This window comes from Nanorana parkeri, unplaced genomic scaffold (assembly GCF_000935625.1).
Source record: "Nanorana parkeri isolate BGI_ZX_2015 unplaced genomic scaffold, ASM93562v1 scaffold1338, whole genome shotgun sequence".
NCBI classification, from domain to species: domain Eukaryota; kingdom Metazoa; phylum Chordata; class Amphibia; order Anura; family Dicroglossidae; genus Nanorana; species Nanorana parkeri.
The window spans coordinates 168,808-184,931 of NW_017307606.1; the positions used below are offsets into that span (position 1 = coordinate 168,808).

Genomic DNA, 16,124 nt, shown 5'->3' on the forward strand with positions numbered 1-16,124 from the left:
AGGGGACTGTAAACATGTGGTACTTTGAGCTAAGTAAGCTAAAACTGCTTAATGAAAATGACATTGACTTTCCCCATTTAAAACCTCATGCCATCATCACAAATGATCTTCATCATTCCACTTCTTTTAATCCATGAACACAACACACCTCCCAAAGTTGGCTGTGCAACAATGGGGCACAGCTGGGTTCCAACCTTTCCTTACTCTATACAAAATTTATGTTGGCTCTACATACACTTTAAGTACTTATTATATTATTATTAACAACAACATATATATCATATAATTGTAAATCATACCAGTTGAAACCTGTAACTAAAACTATATACTAACATACTGAGGAAACATAGTTTGGGATAAATCTGTACTATTGACTAATTCATCAATGAACATATAGGTATGTTTGCCCATAATGGCTCAACACCTGCAAAAATGCGCCACAGCATAGTGAACCAAAAAAAAACTACCTCAGTAATATGACCTTGAGAAATTGTGTCATTGACTTGAGACTGATCTATCACATGCTGTACATCCTGGTGTTCAGTATTTTATGCAGCTTTATTCTTTGTTGATGTCTCGTGTTTTTGTGCACTGATTGCAAAAGAGGGGACAGCAAGACTAGATTGTGGAAGAGGGGTAGAGAGGGAGGAACCCAGACCATGTTGTGAAGGGATAAGTCAGAAGGCATTGGGTGCAAAAGCTGGAATTTAAAGTGGATGCCAAGCCAAAACTTTAGAAAGTTAGTCATCATTTTATTATAGTCTGTGTCTGTTTCAGATAAATGTCCCTTCATTTCCTGTACCTTATTCTCCAGTTTCTGGCAAATCCACCCCAATGGGGACACAGACCGAAATAAACAAAACTAACGAAGGACCTAACCCTATCCCACTCTGCTAGAAAACTGTAAACTCCTGTCCATATCTCATTGAAGGGATTTCTCTTCACTTCCGGTCCTTAGTAGAACCAGTTGCCACTAAAATAATTAAGGGGAATTCTCCCAATTGGTGACAAAGACAAGGAGTAAACACTTGACAGAGGCTCTAACCTTTCCACACTCTATCCAAAGCTGAAAAAACATTTGGCTTGATCACTTCTATCAAAATCTCCGGTTAGTAGAAGCCTTGCTTACAATAAGGATCTTCTCTTTGGTCAAACTTGTGATCAAAGTGGCACCCAGCAAAGGGAAGTCTAAAATCTCCAACTTTCTTTGTGGCTTGAAATGCCACGTGAACTAATACAGGGAGCTGCAGAGGAAGTTGGGGATGGAAGTCATCCCTCTGGTGGGTGTCATTCTTTACATTTGTTACATGTACAAGAGTACATGTAACAAATGTAAAGATGGTAATATCCCAATTTGGCTGTAAATGTCATTCTACTTTAAGACTGATTTATTTAGAATACTTCAAAGCTGAAAAAATGTAACGTCATCAATCACATATAGTGAAGACAACTGGTTATTTTGTAACCAGCCAAGAAACTGTCACTATTATAGTAGGAGATGGATCCATGACACTGGTACGAGAATAGTCAGAGGGAACAAGCAGACCAGTATGCCAAGTCCTGTGTAGACCCATTGAAGATGATATTATAGCTTCATTGTAACATATTCTGCAGCATTCCAAGTCTGAGTATATCAGAGAACCATGCTTAGTATATCTAAGAGACTCTTGCCAGTAGATTTAAAGTGACATTAACCCCTTCATGACTGAGGCCTTTTTTCATTTTTTGCACCCATGTTATATTCCACATTTTAGGCCTGAAAATTACTTAAAACCCCAACACATTATATATTTTCTGAATGCCAAGACCCTATACAATATAATGGTGGTAGTTGCAAATTTTATGTTTTGCGCAATATTAGCGCAACTCCTTATTAAACCCCAAAATTTAGTGATAAATGTAATTAAATGCCCCAAAACACAACAAAATACCAATTTTTAAATGAAATATAAAAGATGAGGTTACAACGGGTAAAACGATACCCAACATGCCCAGTTTACAAATTGCGTGCGTCCGTGAAACGGCGAAAAACTGCAGTACCTCAAAAAGTCCACAGAAGAACAACCCCCCCTCCCATTTAAGTACTTAGCTTAAATGTCGATCATCTTCTTTCCAGTAATTTTCAGTCAGTGCCGGTCTCTCTGACTGCGCTGACTTCTGTGTCCCACGGAGTCTCAGCGTGCATGCTCCTGGCTGTGTGCATTGACTTACACTGTGTCTCTCCTCTTCTCCCGGCCGAAGATCTCTACTGCGCACGCGCCCGCCACATAAATCTTCAGATCTTTGGAGGGGAGCGAGCTGCGGAGACACAGGTAAGTAATTTTACCCATTTGGTAACTTTTTATTTTTTTAATGTTTTTGCATAAATCTTTTGCTTGCTAGCAGTAGATATCTACTTTAACATTCATACAGTTTTTCAAACTGGTAGATTATTGAATTGCATTTACAAACCGTATTCAAGACATTTTTTTTCAATTTTGTTTTTTGCATACAAAAACGGATTAAATATGAGTGTAAAAGGGAACACATGGATACAAAGGCACGTTCTGTATCTTTTGTTCGAGGTTGATGACTGTACAGAAACAAATATGTTCTTTCATTTTGACAGTTTATGTATATGTGTGTTTACCTATGCACTTCTGAAGGGAATTATTCTTAACTACCTTGTGACATACATTTGCTGCCTTATACACTGCTACTGGAGGATTTGGATCTGAATGGACTTCAGGGTTTACGTAACCAAGATTTTTAGGTACTCTCGGGTGGTGCTATTTGGTACAGCAAGTGTTTGCTTTTAGGATACAGACGTTATACGCTTGCCTGGTGTTCAGAGATGCTGATTATGTACAACTTTATAATTAACAAAATATGGGCATATGTTGCTCAAGTGAGAGTGTGACTGCATCTGATTTTTGTTAATGTTATTTTTGGTGACACATTCCTCCTCGTATTAAGTTATATATGTGAAGGTACGAATTAATAAAGGAGGTATTTGGTAAAATTAACTAGTACAGTCCGAGGAATGTGTGTCGCACCAAGTAGAGCGTAAATGGAGAACCAAAACATTTACAACAAGGTAATAGAGGAGAGGAAAGGGGCAATTGAGGTTCTATAAATGGCAAATAACAGGAGAGGAATTTTGTTTCTGGTAGTTACAGAAGCGTAAATAGGGACAGTAGGCCCTTCAACACTAGTGGGGAGTAAAAGTGTACATCATATGTATGACATTGGGTAGTAAGGCTATTTCTCTTCTGACAAGCTGTTGAGCTCCACTGTGTAATAAAATACAATTTAGTATGTTTAGGATGATGAGTTGTTTGGCCTTCTGGCTAGATACATTTAGACATCATGAATAATAACATGTTTTGTTTGCAGGGAATAAATCGCAAGACAGCGGCATCGCAGAGATGGAGGAGCTGCCTGTCCCTCACAACATCAAGATAAGCAACATCACATGTGACTCCTTCAAGATATCATGGGATATGGATTCTAAGTCCAAGGAAAGGATTACACATTACTTTATTGACCTGAATAAGAAGGAGAACAAGAATTCCAATAAGTTTAAACATAAGGTAACCTATCGCATTCCTTTACTATTCCACATACAATATTAGATGTTGGTGGGTTACTGCCAGAATGCCATGATAATTATAAGAAGTCAGTGGGAGAATTAACCTGCCAGTATCTTTTTATTATTCAATGTAAATATTTTTACATGTGTCATCATCATAGTGAATGTGTTCATTACATGCTTGATTTGCATTTTCACACCTGTTTGACTAGGCAAAATAAAAACAAACATATACCCCTTTAAAAATGCTGCAAGTAGAGAAAAATACATATGCAGGAATGCAGAACTTCCCCTCTCCTCAGCGCTATAATGTAAGCGGAAGAACTGGGAGAGGAAGTTAGCGGCTCACTAGATTTCTGACAGAACCAACAATTTGTATGTACTTCTGTAGCATATTTAAAGAGACAAAACATGGGATGAGATGTATTTCTACTTTTTTTTTGCCCAAAAATACACTTTTAACACACCTTTGTGGTGACCGCTAGCTGTCTGCTCCTGTAAAGTAACCATTAAACTGTGTACAGCTGGAGTTGGCACTATAGTAATCAAGAGAATTGGCTGCTATATATTATCACAGTCGGGACTCTGGCATTTTCTCATGTGCCTACTTCTGTTTTTTCTGTCTGTCTCAACTGAATTAACAAATAAGGGGAACATGGAGGATTATACTAGGACTTCATTGGAAGGGGCCAGCCTTGCATATCATTTAGGCAGTCTGTGACTTTCAGGCTGATTTTTTACCTTTGTATTTTCATGCATATCCATTTATATTTACATCAATGGAAACATGTCAGTGTACATCAGTAGGACTAAATCTGCCTCGAAACACGTCAACGTGTACAAAGGTTTTCATGCATTTCTATTGATTTTAATGGTAAACACATGTGCCTAAAAATGGAGAAGGGGGAATGCAGCCACAGTCTGGCAATTCTGGCATTTATCAGGGCAGCATTTGTGTCTAAGCATGTTTTGAAGGTTGGTGTGCTCTTCTGTGGGCTTCACAGCCTGTCTGTACAATCTGCCTTTGGCAGTAGTGCCAACACAAATATTAGTGCTCCATCTGACTCTGCATACTTCAGTCACGTACACAAACATGGATGGATGAAGTATATGCCAAGGCTGTCAGCACTGATATACAATTTATGATGCTGTAGACAGATTGAAGAGCAATATGAACCTTACTGTTTAGTCGTTCCATAAATCTAACATTTAACTAGGGTTCCAGCTACAAGGTAGACATTGTTCCGGGATCACAAAAAGGTTTTCCTGATTTCAGCAGCGTCATGTGAGGATTGTAATGTCTTTGGGCACATTACTACTGTAGTAGACACCCATGGATGATGGATTGAATTTAAATATAATCATGCCAGGTTGTTTTCTCATCCAGCCTATTGTTCCTGCAAGGTATATCTAATACTGGGGTGCCTGCTGCATTAATAGATCTTCATGGTTAGTCAATATGGTGATGAAAATTAAATGAAGCCTACATATAATGTACATTTATGAACTAAATTATTTTAGCACCTTGGTGCAAGGAACAGTAATGTGTAGTAAGTTGGATGTGACTAAGCTTCTACAATTGATTGCGCTGTAGTTACTAAATAAAGCTAATATAAATTCTTGCTTAGGTGGAGTCACAACATCTGTGAGATTCATGTAAATCTTAGAGGGTGTTGCTGAATTTACAACTTGCTCTTATGGCAGCCAGTCTAAGTCCACAAATGCAAATGATGACTATAAATGTCAAACAAGGACTGAGTCAATGAAGCTCAGACATCTCATGTTAGCACGTCACCACTGTGTTTATGCGTTCACACAGATATTAAAATATGTCAAAGGGAATTTCAGATTCTGAACAACAGACTTTCCCCTGGCCCCAGGGATTGGCAGTCTGATCTCTGGGAGAACAATTATATAGTAAGTTAGACAAATTGAATTATTCCAAGGCTGTGTTGACATGTTTGGGTGTGTGGACCTATTTGTGCGGAAGGCAATCTCTTGATGTAGGTGACGTCATGTGCACCTTGCCATTGTTTGGCATGACACCCATAATTGCAGTGATTTGTGCTTGTAAATCAAGTGTGATTATTTCTTCACTTACTTGCAGTGCAGCTGCTATGCAAGTCCATTCAAGTCCATAACTATCTAAGAATGACTTATTGTTTCCTGCTTTGTTTGGTTTTTTATTCCAATAAACGTCTAACTTATTTGCACAATAATTTTATACAGCACCAGATACAAATGTATGATATAAAGAAGAATTTGTCAGAACAATACAAAGATCTGTCTCGGGTATATTACGTATAGAGAAGCAGAAAATTAACTGTAATTGTTTACTAATGTGTACAGATCTGTTTATGACAATTTTCTAATAGCCAGATGTGATGCAAACCAGTATAAATGACAGAATCCTAGTTAGATATCAAATAATGATCTTGTGTTGTATTTTTTGTCTCCTTTTTATGTTAGTTTCCATTGTTCCTTGCACAGTTGAATAGTGTATGAGTTATTTGCTTGTCCTGAGGGTAAAAGACCAGCAGTGCACTCATTTTCTGACATTTGATCAATATTTCATGTCTTGGTGTAGCTATTGGAGATGCCATACATTCTTCTTCGCAGAGCTACAAGTGACATGTAAATTTCACTAAAGGCTCCAATTATATGGGCTGTCGCTCTGCAGTTTTGCATTTGCACAACTAAATATCCTCTGCAGCTGACCACAGGTTACCATGAACAAGCACTGAAAACTGGGTCCATTGATTTCCTTACTGACTGTGCTACATGATTATTGGCTGAACTCCCTAACCTGTAATGATCATTATTTTCAGCCCTGTGATTGGAATTTGTAGCTCTCATTGGTCATCATTGCTGAAGATATTGTTCTTTATAGCAGATGATAATGATTGTTCTAGGTTAATGGTCCTGGAGCAGTCTGAGTAATCACGCATGATCACCTTAGTGTTTGCAAATGTGATCATAGACTGTAGCGACATCAATCATCAAATGATCATCACCGAAGTCAGCAGATGCAGATTTTAGTTAGTCGCAGATCCCCTGGTGCATGCCTATAGAGATTTACCAAATTTCTGTAGTGAAAGGGAAGGAAATGTAACTGAAGTAAGCCTCATGAATCATGCCCCTACATTTCTGCTACAGGATTTCCACACAAATGTCCATGAGAGTCCACATAAGGCAAAAAAAGAATTTAAAAAAGTAGCTAAAGTTTTGGTGCTGCCCTCTTGTTGCCTAGACTGTAGCCTACCAGCACCTTGTGTCCCGGGGGATTTGCTGTAGTGCTTCCAATACCCTGCTGTCTACATACTGTACACAGCATTGGAACGTAAATGAAGCCTGTTTCAGATTTCCTGGCAAGGACTTTTCGTCACAACAAATAATTATAGAAATAACCTTGTTTTCCTAGCGGTATTATTTTGTTGCAGCTGCCAATTTCCTAGCAGTTATGTTTTTCTTAATAAAAACAACATACTCCGTTTGTAGCCAGCAGTACAGTAATTAAAAGGAATGGCATTATTAAAACAAAATGAAATGATGGCCTTCAAAACCAATTCCAATATTTTATTGTGGCTTTGAAAATGAATAGAGTGCGACTTGCTTGTTTATACAGATAGCTCTACAAGGTGAAAAGAGGTATGTTTTGTTAAGTGCCTGTTATAGGCTATATGTTCAGAAGTAGTAATGCACAATATATAATGTAAGCAATAATGTAAGCTGTGGAAAATAGTTTAGTACCACTGCTCTTAGAAATGGTGTTGCCTTTACTATATCAATAGATCCAGAATGTTTTGGGATAAAAAATTCAGAGGCTTTCTGACACTGGAAGCACCATTTCCTTTCCTAGCTTTGCTTTGTATCATCAACATATGCTTAGTCTTTATTGGACTTTTTCAGGTGAATAGGTATTTCCACTTTGCAACCAAATTGGGATAACACCTATTTTATATATGTTATGTTCTCATTAAAATTGAATAACTTAAAAAAAAAAAAATTGCTCACATTTTTAAATGCTTTATACGTGTTTAAAAAATCCTGCCTACCTAGCAAAGGGTTAACAACTTAGAAGCACTCTAGGTCAATGAGAAGAAGCTCAGTCTGTCCTTTTTTGTACTCCTGCTCTGTCCTAGGCCGATACGGTGCAGTCAGTGAACATTGTCAACCTAGTACAGGAAGTGTGTTCGCAGGATCACCAAGTGAAAAAAAAAAGAAAGCCTGGAAAAAAAGAAAACTAATGCCGCCACCACTGATATGGGGGACGTTCAGGACTGTCCATATAACAGAGGTTTGCACATTATTAATAGTTCACACATGGAAAGACGGATCACATTCAAACATGGATTGTTCAGGCACTATTTACTTGCAGGACGGGGAGGAGATTGTAGCATCAGCTGGAGCATGTCACCCTTTTAGCACCCTCCTGCCTCAGTATACACAGGCTCTTACCTGCATGTTACTGTGACAGGTCATGTCCCAGTCTACATTTAGAGGCAGCAGCCAGCAGAGGGCACTCCAGTCACAATCCAATTCTGTATAATAATGGCACAAATTACTATTGGTGGGTGCCTGCTGCTACTGATTGAAAACATTAAAACACTGTGTACAGGGCAGCTGTTCCTACAGTCCCAGCCCTGTTTCCCAGTACCCCAACGTAGTGTTGAGATATACACGGCAGGTCACAAACAAATGGAAGCTACCAACTAATCTGCCGTAGTCTGGACAAGGGAGAGCCCGGCTGGACCAGATGATATCAGTATATGACATCATCAAGAACCCTGGACACAGCCAGGAGTCGGGAGCAGACATTACAGGGACCCAATCACTGAAATGTTGCTAGGTGGATTACCCCGCAGCTGCCAAAGCCAGGGATGCCATTATTAAAGCTGGAAACAAATTGGGGACCCTTTTTTCTGGGCCTCATAAAACCAAGGGTGTCTAGACACCCTTACATAAACCTTCCAGTTCTGAAAAGCAAAATATAGGAAAATGTTATAGCTTTCCTTTACATTGGTGGATCAGATCATTCAGAAAACAGTGATGAGACCTTCAGACAATGCCTTCTTCACCAACAAGCACGTTCACTAATCCATTTTATATTTGGGGCAGCACAGTATGGCACCATGTTTTTAATACCAGAAGCTGAAAAACAAATTGGTTATCTCCAAGGAATTCAAGTCTCCCAAAAGCCACTGATGGAATTGATTCTCCCGTTTAATTGGTCCTGACTACAACTCGTAGCATGCTATTCTGAGATGTAGGTGCTATTAATGCAGTCCTTCCCTGCTATTATTTATAAGGAATAGATCCAAATAGAAACTGATGCCATGGAGAGAATTATAGTAGTTTGCCTGGAGAAATAATTCTCAGCTTCTCTTGCTGTACATAATTTGATTAGTTCCTGTATGTTTTGTGTACAGTAATAGCGGCAGTTTCACACTACCCTCCAGGTAGATGCTGCGAGTGTTCCATCTCCCTGGCCATACATTGGTAAAAATAAGACCGTGGTTAAATCCTCAGAGAAGATAATAATGTTGTACCATAGCAAAATATCAATGCAGACAGATTTTAAAAAGATTCCCTCTGGCTATAGTTTTAAATATACATGTTGGACAAATGCTGCAGACCCAACAGAATTAAACTGCTACATAAAAAGTTTCAGAGAGGGATTAAAAACTGTGCCGTCCCTTCTACCAAGAGGGGCAAGGTGCCCTTTCACTGCCGGTTCAATCTACCACTGAACTGCTAACATATGGTCTGACCATCTGAGAGGCTCTGCATGAGTTGAAGTGGTACACACTGCAGAGTTAGGAACATAGCTGTATTTAACACTCTATATCTGGACTTTGTCCTGAACCATAAGCCTCCATGCCTATTTGGAATTGCAACATTTGTTGACATAACGAACAATTCTGTGGTGTTTGTATGTCATTTATAAAGATGTCCCACTTAAAAAAAAAAATGTGTGGACAAGGCAGTTGTGCCCTGTCTGTCAGGTTGTGTGTTTTACTGTAAGGCCTCGCCTCACACGGGAGGCAAGAGGTTAGTAAAACCACGTGGTTCCTGTGTGGTTTCACTGCCCCCCAGCCACCCACTGCAATGGTAGCACTACAGCAGAACAGTGTTGTATACTTTGCCGCAGCCACAAAAGATATATAGCATGTTGCACTTGCAGGCGGTGCCACTTGTCAGAGATGACAATTATAATGAATGGGTGCCACATCTATGTGGGTATGCAGTTGTGGCGCACTATTGTAAGAGAAAATCCCCACTGGGGTTAAAAAAATAAAATCCTGCATTCAGGAGGTGGCAGTTTTGCCTCCTGAATGCCAGGCAGTCGCTGCTCCACCACCCTCTGAAAAGCGATCCACTGCAGATCGCTTTCCAGAGGGTAGTGAAAACTGCAGCCTGTGTGAACGAGGCTTTGGGACCCCAATAGACAATGAATTGTAAGACAATGTCTATGTTCCTCTGACAGATAGTGTCATATGTTTCCATCTCATGTAAGTTAGGGAGAATGGTATCTGGAAAGTTTGGGAAATCTGAGTATAATCTGATTGGTATCTGAAGCGTGCTTGCCTGCCCCTTACTACAGTCTAAATATAAACTGTAACATAATGCAACCATTTGTGTTTAGGTAAGAACTGATAATTGCTGATGCCTGGGATCAGGTAAATCATGCCTGCAAGCCAGAGTGCCCCTGGATGTCTTTGGCGGCCTTTTTGCTGGCATAGGCACCTTTAGCATTCCTGACCATAAAGCTATACACCATTTTACATTACAAACTGAGAATCTTCAGGCACTCCTGCTGTGGTGAAACTGCAAATCCATCATGCCTTTATTGCTGGCGCAGAACTCTATGATATAGTAAAAACTGATCTACTATTTTGAGAAATGCTTAGTCAGAAAATTAAAAATGGTCAAGAGTATGTAACGTACAGTGGGAAACAATTAGGAGAATGTAAATATTATTATTATTAGGGATGCACCGATACTAATAATAACTTACCTCCCGGCTTCCTGATTGGCCATGAAGCCGGCTCCATGCTGATTGGCTGGGAAGCTGGTTTCCCAGCCAAACGGCATTGAGCCGGCCAAACAGCATGGCGCCAGTTTCCCAGCCAATCAGGAAGCCGGGTGATGGGTAATGACCCGCCTCCCGGCTCCCTGATTGGCCATGAAGTCAGCTTCCTGGCCAATCAGCATGGAGCTGGCTAACCGGGCAATCAAGAAGCTGGGCAACTGGTAATGACATGCCGCCCGGCTTCATGATTGCCTGGGAAGCCGGCTCCCTGCTAGCAGGAAAATAAATATTGGTACTCATACTCGATACCGAAAAACTAGTATTGGTGCATCCCTTATTATAAATAACAATAATAATAATATTATTATACAGGATTTATATAGCGCCATCAGTTTGTGCAGCGCTTTACAATACAAGGAAGTATAATACAATTCAAGACAAGATGGTAAGGAGAGCACTGCCCATGAGGGCTTACAATCTAAAAGGGAGGGAGAAGTGATACATCAGGAGGTAGCTGTGTGGGAAGGAATTGTTTGAGAACATGATAGTTCAGTGGTTAGTTTGAGGGTGGGATGGGCTTCCCTGAAGAGATGTCTGTAGGGATCACCTAAAGGCAGTCAGAGTAGGAGATAGACGTACAGGTTGGGGTAAGGGGTAAGGAGTTTCAGAGGATGGGAGAGACTCTAGAGAACTCCTGGAGGTGAGCATGGGAGGAGTTGATGAGGGTGCTAAAAAGCAGGAGGTCTTTGGAAGAGCGGATGGGACGGTTAGGGTGATACTTTGAGATATAGCCAGGGGCAGCGTTGTGGATAACTTTGTAAGTGGTTGTTAATATTTTGAATTTTATTCTATGAGCGATTGGAAGCCAGTGGAAGTATTGGGGGGGTTGCAGACACTAAGCAGTTGGTTAGGTGGATAAGTCTAGCAGCATTCATGATAGATGGAAGGGGGGATAGTCTGTGTAGAGGTAAGCCAATGAGGAGGGAGTGGATGAGTAGCTTTGCGGTTTCATTGGTGAGGAGGGGGCATGTTACGAAGGTGAAAGCAGCAGGATTTTGATAGTGATTGGATGTGGGGCAGAAAGGTTAAGTCTGAGTCAACGATGACACCTAGCACCTTGGCATGGGGGGGAGGGATGGATAGTTCTGTTATCAATCTCAAGGGAGAAGTTGGGGGAAGGTGCACAGGCGGGAGGAAATATGAGCTAATTTTTTGAAAGATTGAGTTTTAAGAAGTGTTGTTACCGTGTTTCCCCGAAAATAAGACACTGTCTTATATTTTTTTTGCCCCCAAAAACTACACTAGGTCTTATTTTCAGGGGATGTCTTTTTTTTTTTTTTAATGTGCAACAAAATGTACAACAATCTAAAGTTATTCATGTACAACAATCCAAAGTTATCTGGTATCACTCCGCCTGTCACAGTAATTGGCGCTCTAGAGGAAGTATCAGCTAATGCGGCTCTGCTCCCTCCGCCGCCGCCGCAGCCTTGGTTTCAACAGCACCGGCTTCTTTTGCCACCAGGGACAGTGGTACCAGCGGTGCAGCAGTGGGGACATCAGACAGTGGACAGAGCGGTAAAGTGCCTTCAGGGGGACAGCAGTGAAGTATGGTACTGGAGTGCTCCCTGTCACTGCGCTGGCCGGAGGGAGTTCCCTGTCATCCCCTTAATACAGTATGTCCCTGCAGGCTGATACCATCTCTCCTGCAAGTTCCCCCTCACATGCTACCACTAAACTAGGTCTTATTTTCGGGGTAGGTCTTATATTACAGGAATCTTGAAAAATAGTGCTAGGTCTTACTTTCGGGGTAGGCCTTATTTTTGGGGAAACAGGGTACATCCAGACTGATATGTCGGTTAGTAAAGCAAGGACACTGAGGGGGTGAGTTGTGGAGTAGAAAGATTTATTTGAGTGTCATCGGCATAGAGATGATATTGGAAGCCATGTAAGGTTATCAACTGATCAAGGTGTAGATAGAGAAGAGAATGGGTCCAAGGAGACCCCTAGAGGGAGGGTAGGAGAGGAGTTAGATTTGTAGGTGACACTGAAGAAGCGCTCAGATAGGTAGAAGGAGATCCATGAGAGAGCAGAGTCTTGTAGGCCAAGCGAGTGGAGTTTCTTTGAGGAGCTGCAGGTAGTCAACAGTGTCAAAAGCAGCATAAAGATCTAATAGCAAGAGTAAGGAGTAGTGCCATTGTTCTTAGCAGTTAGTAAATCATTGTTAAATTTTAGGAAGGTGTTTTCAGTAGAGTGTTGGGGGCGAAAACTGGACTGTAAGGGGTCGAGGAGATTGTTATCAGTGAGGTGACGGCACAGGTGGTTGTAGATAAGGGGATCGATTTCAGATTGTTAAGGTTGATAGGGTCCATTGAGGTTTTTTGGGGTATTGAGGTGACTAGCGCATGAGGGGAGGGAAAGATGCATTTCCACTCCACCTCCTTTCCATCCACTGGGTCTGGGTGAGTGTGTACAGTGGAGGCCACCATGGGAGAGGGCAGCAGGGGAGGCAGAGTTGGATTCCTGAAGTCAGGTTTCAGTAACAGCAAGCATGTTAAAGGAATTGGAGAGCAGGAGGTGATGAGTGCCCAAGTAGGGAGAAGGCAGGAGAGAGGGTGAAATATATAATCTGTCGGGTGGAGAGGGGAGGTAAAGGAAATAGAGTTTAAAAAGAGAAGACACAATTGTGAGAAGCAATGGTAGAGAACACATGTTAAGGGAGGAGAGTAGAAATCAGATTTGAAACGGAGAGATGTGGATGGGGTAAACGGGATTACCTGCAGAGTAGAGAGTATAGGAGCCAGGAGCACTTATCATACAGCCTAGTACAGTGGTCAGCACTATTCAACAATTAGGAAAGCCTACAGGGTGCAGCAGTTATAAGAATGTAACCTACAGCACAGAGTATGGTGGTCACGGGTATCTGGCATACAGTATCATGTACAGAGTACGGTGGTCAGGGGTGCATAACATACAACCAGCCAACCCATAAGTTTAAAAAAATCCCCTTGACCCCCAACAAAAACTCCTCCCTCTCTGTTCTCACAAACAGAAATTTTCATTTTCTTCCTTCCTCCCTCCTCTCCCAATAAAGTTCCTCTCTTTTAACTGGATGCCAAAATTCTGCATTCTTTACATTCTTCTCTGCTTCTTGTGCTCCTCTTTGATATTTTGTTCCTGCAACCTCACAAGTCCCAGTGCATTATACAGTGTGCTCTGTGTGCTACAGACTGCACGCACAATGATTTACATTTCTCTTAAAACTGTCTTTCAAGGGAAAATAAAAATCATATTTCACACAGATTACCAAACAAATCTGATTGTTGATGAGATGGAATCTGCTTAATTTAAAACATCTGTGCAGGGTGCATTTTGGATTAAACAGACTTATTCTGAATGCCGAGCTCTCTAATCAACAGAGGCTATTACTGAGTACAGAGTATGCTCTGCATTATTCCCAGTTTAAATTGTCTTTGGAATATCATTCAGCGTTATTTCTAAAAGTTTAATTATAAAATCAAACTAGCCTTTTTACACATTTTGATTCCGGATTCACTTATATTTCACAAAATGGAATGAACAGACATTATCATCACTCTGCAGTCTGCTGGCATCCATGCTTTTAGCAGGGTTTTGCTATTTTTTGTTTACTTTTGGTTCTATATATTGATAAAGGTTTTTTGTTAGGTAAGAACATATGGCCAGGAATAAAAGTAGTATATTTATTGTTGTTTTAAAAAGGTTGGTTGTAAGTAGGTTCCCTGCCACTACTATAGTACTGTATCTATCTAGTGGGACCCTGATCATAGGCTGCAAGTACAAAAAGTAAATGCATTCAAATCTAGTCAGAGATGTGGATGTTATCTCTTTAATGACTTACACACCTTCATTTACTGGTCATGCCCAGCTATTCATACTGCCAAAGAGATGCATCTGATAAGCTGATGTAATGAACCTATAACCATGGGATGCTCACAGTGTTTAAAGATCTCTGACTTTGCAGTATGTGCACTCTTTGTGTTTAGGCTATTTCCATTCTGTACGAATATGAGTTGAACACTTTTCATGCTTAGAAGCTCCACTGCTTTTCATTAAGACAAGGTTCTATCAATAGGGAACAATTCACAGACATTACAATATGCAGATCTGTTTCCCAGGGATAAGAAAGGTATAAACTGGTTGACATTATAGTAGTAAGGGTTTAGTGATTATATAGCAGCTCTGAATTATCCCCAACACTCAACGCTCAGATTCCGCAGTCAGATCCATATTAAGAGGAAACTCCAGGCTCACTCCCACCTGTTCTGGGGAGCTTTGGAAGGTGTATGCTGTATCATGGATTAAAATAAAATGTGGATTTATTTGGAGGAAGCCTTGAGTGCGACTCGTCTTGGGGTAAAAATGTATTGCAGCTCTGGTTTGTAATATAGCTGATAGAGCATTTTTTATCATTTGCTTTGCTAAAATTACAGACATCTGAAATGTTCCTTACCTTGGAAAATGTTTATTATGGCAAAACACATCCTAATCTCCCTTTTATATGTCTGCTGTGCTTGGGAATCTTTAAATAAACCTATATGGAAGGCCATTCATTTATTGATCAACCCAAAACGTGCATGCAAGCCAGGATGTCACTGCAACTTTACTGGTCGCACGTTAGTTTCAGATCTGTGATTCATAATGCAGTCAGACAACCAGCATTTCCTAAAGGAGGACAACGTTGCCTGCATTGTTCTTGGTCACCACCAAGGACAATGCCATTTATTTTGGATGGCACCCCAGCCCGGGCACTCTTGCCTTGTGGCACTAGGGACATCTGTTGGAATTCCAACCAAGACACTGCCTGCTTGGAGTTTGCATGTTCTCACTGTATTTAGGTGGGTTTCCTTCTACATTCCATAGACCTGCTGGTAGGTTAATTGGCTCTTGTGAAAACTGACTCATGTATTGAGACAGGGACTGATGTGACTGTACAGGATGTAAAGTGCTCTGTAAATTTTCATCACTATATGAATACCTGTAACAAATAATGAAATGCTTCAATACACCTTTGCAGCGCATTACAACACACAGTACTGCATGGGAAAGAATAATGTAGGTGTGATTTTCAGTCTTTTGTGGCATCGGACATGAAGGTGGTCCTAAAGAGAATTCTTCAATATAGTGCTTGGACTTGCAGTAGCTCTCAGTAGTGAGAGGTTCACTGTAGTTTAGTCATGCAATCGATCACTGATTTAAGAGGTTTCTGCTTTGTAGGTTTTTTCTAATAATGATAAAATGTAATGCTGTATTAATTGGGGATAAAAGCCATCTTCAACATGTATGGGCTGTGCATGCACCAGAGCTGAAATGTCCAGAACCCATGCAGCTTTTTCCTATGTTGAACACATAAATAAAATGTCCTCTGCTATTCATCTGCTGCCAGATATTTACCAGCATGGTGGAATGGATTTAACATGTAAAAGCATTTCTTACATTGTTTTATTCTGGTCTTGACCAGATAGACAGAAATGCACATTAGAC

The 16,124-nt window shown here is 40.6% G+C and overlaps 1 protein-coding gene and 1 long non-coding RNA gene across 3 annotated transcripts in view; one reads left to right on the top strand and one right to left on the bottom strand.

The window, feature by feature from the left end:
• Positions 1–16,124, top strand: part of PHYHIPL (phytanoyl-CoA 2-hydroxylase interacting protein like) — a 93,283-nt gene that overhangs the window by 61,144 nt on the left and 16,015 nt on the right. For both annotated transcript variants that reach the window (XM_018569466.1, XM_018569467.1), the window contains exon 2: positions 3,376–3,572. In XM_018569466.1, the coding sequence (XP_018424968.1) occupies positions 3,376–3,572 (197 nt within the window). The remainder of the gene's footprint in view (positions 1–3,375; positions 3,573–16,124) is intronic.
• Positions 10,224–16,124, bottom strand: part of LOC108797805 — a 23,989-nt gene continuing 18,088 nt past the window's right edge. The window contains exon 3 of the long non-coding RNA XR_001941905.1: positions 10,224–10,234. This is a non-coding gene — a long non-coding RNA (uncharacterized LOC108797805). The remainder of the gene's footprint in view (positions 10,235–16,124) is intronic.